Source organism: Mus caroli, chromosome 7 (genome assembly GCF_900094665.2).
Source record: "Mus caroli chromosome 7, CAROLI_EIJ_v1.1, whole genome shotgun sequence".
Taxonomy (NCBI): Eukaryota; Metazoa; Chordata; class Mammalia; order Rodentia; family Muridae; genus Mus; species Mus caroli.
This window is the reverse complement of record NC_034576.1, coordinates 83,667,148-83,672,448: the sequence shown is the minus strand read 5'-3', so window position 1 is coordinate 83,672,448 and position 5,301 is coordinate 83,667,148. Positions and strand designations below refer to the sequence as shown.

At 52.3% G+C, this 5,301-nt stretch overlaps 1 protein-coding gene across 1 annotated transcript in view; it reads right to left on the bottom strand.

Annotated features, from left to right (window-relative positions):
• Nucleotides 1-670: 670 nt before the first annotated feature.
• The window catches only part of Alpk3 (alpha kinase 3), a 47,720-nt gene continuing 43,089 nt past the window's right edge, over nucleotides 671-5,301 (bottom strand). Inside the window, exons 12-14 of the mRNA XM_021168860.2 lie at nucleotides 4,844-5,067; nucleotides 2,851-2,899; nucleotides 671-2,305 (exon numbers count right to left, since the gene is read on the bottom strand). Coding sequence (XP_021024519.1) covers nucleotides 1,960-2,305; nucleotides 2,851-2,899; nucleotides 4,844-5,067 — 619 coding nt within the window. The 3' untranslated portion in view covers nucleotides 671-1,959. The remainder of the gene's footprint in view (nucleotides 2,306-2,850; nucleotides 2,900-4,843; nucleotides 5,068-5,301) is intronic.

Genomic DNA, 5,301 nt, shown 5'->3' with positions numbered 1-5,301 from the left:
AAAAAAAAAAAGCTGTCAGTCTGGGGTCTGGCATGTAGTGGGTGCTTAGTGTGTATTGGCTGAATGATTAATGCATAAAAATGACCCAACTCTCACTGGATATACAGGCTGGTATAAGTGGGGCGCACTGGGGGAAGAAGAAAGGGGGGGAGTCACCTGAGCAGAAAGAGAAGGTAGAAGTTAGAAGCATCCTCCTGGAAGGGGAAATGTCAATCAAGAGAAGGCCCTGGGCAGGGCAGGGTGGAATGGAGCAGGTCCTGAGCACTTGCTGAGAAGAAGGAGGAAAGGACCAGCAGGCAGGTGAGAGAAAGATGCTCTGCTGCTGGGCTCCTCCTGCTGTGGTGGCAGCAGCAGTGGCAGCAGTGACAGCAGTGACAGGGAGTTTCTGCTGAGCCCCTAGCTCTGCTCTTCCTTCTTGGATCCCTTCCTTCCAGTTCCTCTTCCAAATCGAAGGCTTAATTCCAAAGGAATTGGGTTCCCAGACACCCTGCCGCAGGGCAGGAGCCATGAGCTCAGTTGGGCCTCAGCACTGACTGTCCAGCTGTGACCACAGACAGCTGAGACTGTACCTCAGGCCATGAGCCAAAAATCAGATCCATGTTGGCCTGGGCTGAGGGACTCCAGAGAGCCTGCCTGGCCTTTCTTAATCAATAATCATCACACCGTGACATGAGGGCAACAAACAGGACACACAGTCGCTGCCTTTATTGCATAGCAAGGGGAGCAGGCTAGCTCCAGACCCTACCCTATCCCAGGTCTCAAGGAGGGGTATCTAGAAAGGGTCCAGGGTGCTGGACCCCTGCACAGAAATTCCCTGGGGACCCACACCTGAGCAGGATCAAGAGCAAATGGTTGGAGGTAGGCAGAAAGATATCCTTCTCTACACAAGCGTGTGAATGGATCGAAACCCTCCAGGAACACCCTGTGCCTCCTCTTCCCCCAAGTGAGTCCTAGTCTCTAGTCCTTGAGGATAGAGATGTGACATTTACTGCAACCTCACTCCTTTCAGAACAGAGTACAAGGCACCTAGAGTTAATCCCTGGCCCCAGTAGCTGTTCACAGGTTCCCGTGCTGCCTCCCTCCTCCTGAGCAAAGAACCTGGGAGAGCCAGGGGAGAGGGCACTAGGGTGGAGTGAAGCCAGACAGGCTGTTCCTCGCCCATATGCTGGTGGGTAGGATGCAGGGTCAGGATAGAAGGAGCCCTTAGACAAAGGGACAAGCAAAAGCCAGGGAAGGGCAGGCAGCAGACTGAATTGGGTTCAAAGCCTGGGATGGGGGACGGGGGATGGGCGTGTGTGCAAGGCATCATGGGAAACAAGTAAGTGCCGAGTGACAAGAACACATTTCATCAAAACAAAAAAAACCCCAAACACCGCACAAAGACGTGATAGGCTCCAGAGGGCTCTGGGGCCCAGGGGGAACTCAGGACAGGTTAGTGGCAGGATAAACTGTGAGAATGAGGCAAAGAAGCTGAAAGGAGACGAAACCCTGAGAGGCACAAGGCTAGACCTCACACAAGAAGTCTAGTGCCCTGAGGACAGGGAGAGAGCCAGGATAAGCAGAGGCAAAAAGGTAAATGCTGGCCCGCCGGCCCCAGAGTGCAACACTTACTTGTGTGGTGACTGGGGCAAGGGGTCAGAGTGCAGAACTCATGCAGAGGACTGAGGAGTCCCCAGCAGTGGCAAGTGTAAACTTAGATGAGGGCCTAGGCCACCAGGCACTTGGAGGTGGGCCCCACTTGGGGCCTGGGAGCCCTGGGTGATAATGAAAGTTGAAGAGGCCAATAGGTCATGTGCCCAAAGCCTTCCAATGAGGTGAAACTACGCAGAGAGGTCCCAAAGGCACGCCTCCTCTGGGTACCTTCTCTGGTTAGTCCTGAATCAAAACTGTCTCCATGTGGTTCAAGCTGCTTCCTGGTTGGTCTGCTCTCGGGTAGAGGCCCCCAGCTTCCTGGTGGGGCTACCGCATGCTCTGGGCCTTAGAGCTCCCATCTTGGACAGGAGGCTGTCCCAGTAACTGAACAGTGGCTGCCTGGGAGGCCTGAGGTGTGGCCCTGGAGCTTGGAGCGCTCTTCCTGGAGCCCTGAGGACTGGGAAGGCCTTTCTTCTGGGGTTGAGGACTCAGCTGTGAGCCTTTTCTGCCAGCAGATGGACTTTTGGAGCCTTTGGCCTTGGCTTGAGGGTGGGCAGCCTCAGGGCCCTTAAGGGGCTTCAGCCCCAGCATGTCACAGTAGGTGTTACACTGGTGGGAAGAGGCAAACTGGTCCAGCAGGGCAGGAAAACAGCTCTCCTTGAGGCCTTGGTATCTGCAGCCAAACATAAGAGCTGAGTGGGTCCTACTGTGCCACAGGCCCATGGTAGCTGGCTTTGGGGGGCTGACGTCTGAGTGTTGTGACAGAATGCTACCTCGGATAGCTCCCACCCAAACTCAAATTTAGAACCGGTTCTTTACACCCTGATATACACATAGGATTTATCAGATGGGCCGTTCTTTGAAATGTAAATTTCTATAGTCTGCTTCCCCACCCCACCCCCATCCTCCCATCCCCACCTAGCTGTAGCTGCAGGACCCTTGCTTATGTGTGTGTGTCATCTTCTGTAGCTTCTTAGAGAGGAAAGAAGTAGGAGAGGATCCAGGATTGCAGGAAACCTTTTGTGTGGGCATTACGGGTCAGGGGTATGTGGTAGAGAGGATCAGTATCCCCAGGGTGTTACCAGTTGTCACATGGCCACAGGTTCATGTGACTGGTGTTATACAGGCCCAGGCCCAGCACTTCAGGAATGAAGAGTCACTAGGAGTTGGGGTACCCCAAGAAGACTCTGAGGAGTTCTATCCTCAAGAAGCACTCACCCTCGAAGTTTGGTAGCAATCTGTACATCAGTCATCTTCCAGTCAGCCCCTGGGGGGAAAAGTAGGGGTTGATACCAGCCTGGCAGCTCCTAGGACCCTAGAAAGGAACTTCCTGCAGGCAATTATGCAAGCCCGCCTTTATAGGTCAGACCAGCCCGCTGGTTATCCCTGGGTTCTGGACTCAAACTTTCTCCTTCCTCCTAACAGGACAGGGAGGTAGGACTGAGGCCAGCAGAGACACAACACTGGGTAAGTCAGGCCTCACACTCTCCCAAGGACAGCACATGTAAGAACCAGGGAGCCTTCTAGGTAAAGGCAGCCTTGGAGAACACAGCCTGGCACAATGCAGATAGGAGAAAGATCTCTCACGCAGTCCAGTTCACTCGTGTCTCAGCATCAGGCTCCAGCCTGTGGTTCTCTTTCCTCATTTCTCAGCTGAGCATCTCTCTAGGAAGTTGCGGTTCCCTCACAGGCTGGGGATCCTCGTGTGCTAGGGTGGAACCAACGTGGGACTTGGGCCGATCTAGACTTATACTTCAGCAAATGTGGGGCTTGGACAGCTCTAGTCTTACACTTCAGCTCTATCGCTCCTGAGCTGTGTGAATGTAATAACACTTCATATCGAACCCTCAGCTGTAGAAAAGAGAACAGCAGGCCTATCCTGGTCTAACCCTCAGCTGTAGAAGAGAGGACGGACAGCAGGGCTATCCTGGTCTAACCCTCAGCTGTAGAAGAGGGGACAGCAGGCCTATCCCGGGACATTAAGAAGCTCCCTTATGGAGAACTTCGTGTTGTCTTTCAGCACTTACTCCATTCTGTGTTATACGAATGAGCCCTTACACTTGCATGGGACATTAATTTGCAAAAGGCCTCTCCAAATGTAGGGCCTGAGTGCTATAAAGACACCACCTGAGAGGATGAAAGGCAGCTCCAGCCCAGAGAGATGGAATGACTTGACCTGCCCGAGCTTTTTGTCCCCAGAGTGCTTTGGAGTTGTTCACCAGGAGGGTCTTACTAGGTAGCTCAGGCTAGCCTCCTGGCGGAGTTTCCCTAGTGCTGGGATGACAGGTGTGTGCTGTGAGTTAAGATATTGAATAATGATGGCTTGGTATGTCACTTAGCTTCACACACACACACACACACAGAGAGAGAGAGAGAGAGAGAGAGAGAGAGAGAGAGTTCTCAAGTAGCCCAGGCTAACTTCAAATTCACTCTGTAGTCATAGATGACCACAAACTCCTGATCTTTCTGTTCCTACTTCGAGAGTTCTGGGACAACAATTTGTCTGTGTTTGCGAAGGAGCCTCACTTGTTGCCCAAGCTGACAGCAAACTCAAGCTCCTTCCGCTCTGGCTCCACGATGCCATGGTTAGATGCGGGCAGCACCATGCATGGTCATAAAGCTTTTGCTCGGTGGTGGTAGAGGGTTTTGGAGGTTTGGGGGGAGGAAGTCAAGAACAAAGTGGCAGGCAACGGAGGCACGGGCAAGCTGGCTGTGGGTTTTGAACTGGATTCCATGAGGTGCCCTAGATAACAATTTCGTTTTAAATTGTAAGAGGCCGCCTGAACTGCACATCTTTAAATGCAGTGGGGAACAGGGTGCCATTGGGGATGCCTGTAACCTCAGTGCTTGGAGGCAGGAGGCCAGTCTAGCCTACATATTAAGTTCCAGGCCAGCTGGGGTTATATAGCAAGACATGTCCTAAAACTTAAAACTATTTTATGTAACTTTGCACAAACCTAAAACAAAAGAAGTCTTTTAAGTGCTCGGTGGGTCTGGACTCCTTTAAATGTAGCTACATTACTAACTGGCTGCGTGAAGCCGCAGTATACTGAAGGAATGCGTGCAAAACAGCCTCCGTCCAGTCTTAGACATGAAACCCTCGTGGAACACACAGGAGAATAAGCGCTCCGTGAGCTATCGAGCGTGCTCCATGCTCTGCCCTCTCCACGTGCTTCCGAGTCACACACCTGTGAGTCCCCCACCCTCATACCTGTCAGATCTGTGACAAGAAAGCTGCCGTTCGTCCACTGATACAGCCAGTGCTGGAAGGTCTGGCATTTCTGCAAGGCCTCGGAGCTGCTGGCTGCTGCGGGGGCCCCAGCACAGCCCCACTGCCGGGAACAGTAAGTCTGCAGGGGCTTGCCCAGATCTTCCTCTAGGGTTGCATACGGTATATTGTTTGCAGGCCGGTAGATCAAGTAGAGTGGGATGATCCTAAAGATAGGGGCATCCTGCAGTGAGTGGGACGAGTGACCACAGGGAGCATGCTCTGGTCTCGATTTACCTAAAAGAAGGGGCCTTCCTGGAAAGAGTTCTTAGCTCTGAGCATAAATGATGGAGGGAGGATAAAAAATATGCACTCACTGATAAGTGGATATTAGCCCAGAAACTTAGGATACCCAAGATATAAGATACAATTTGCTAAACACATGAAACTCAAGAAGAACG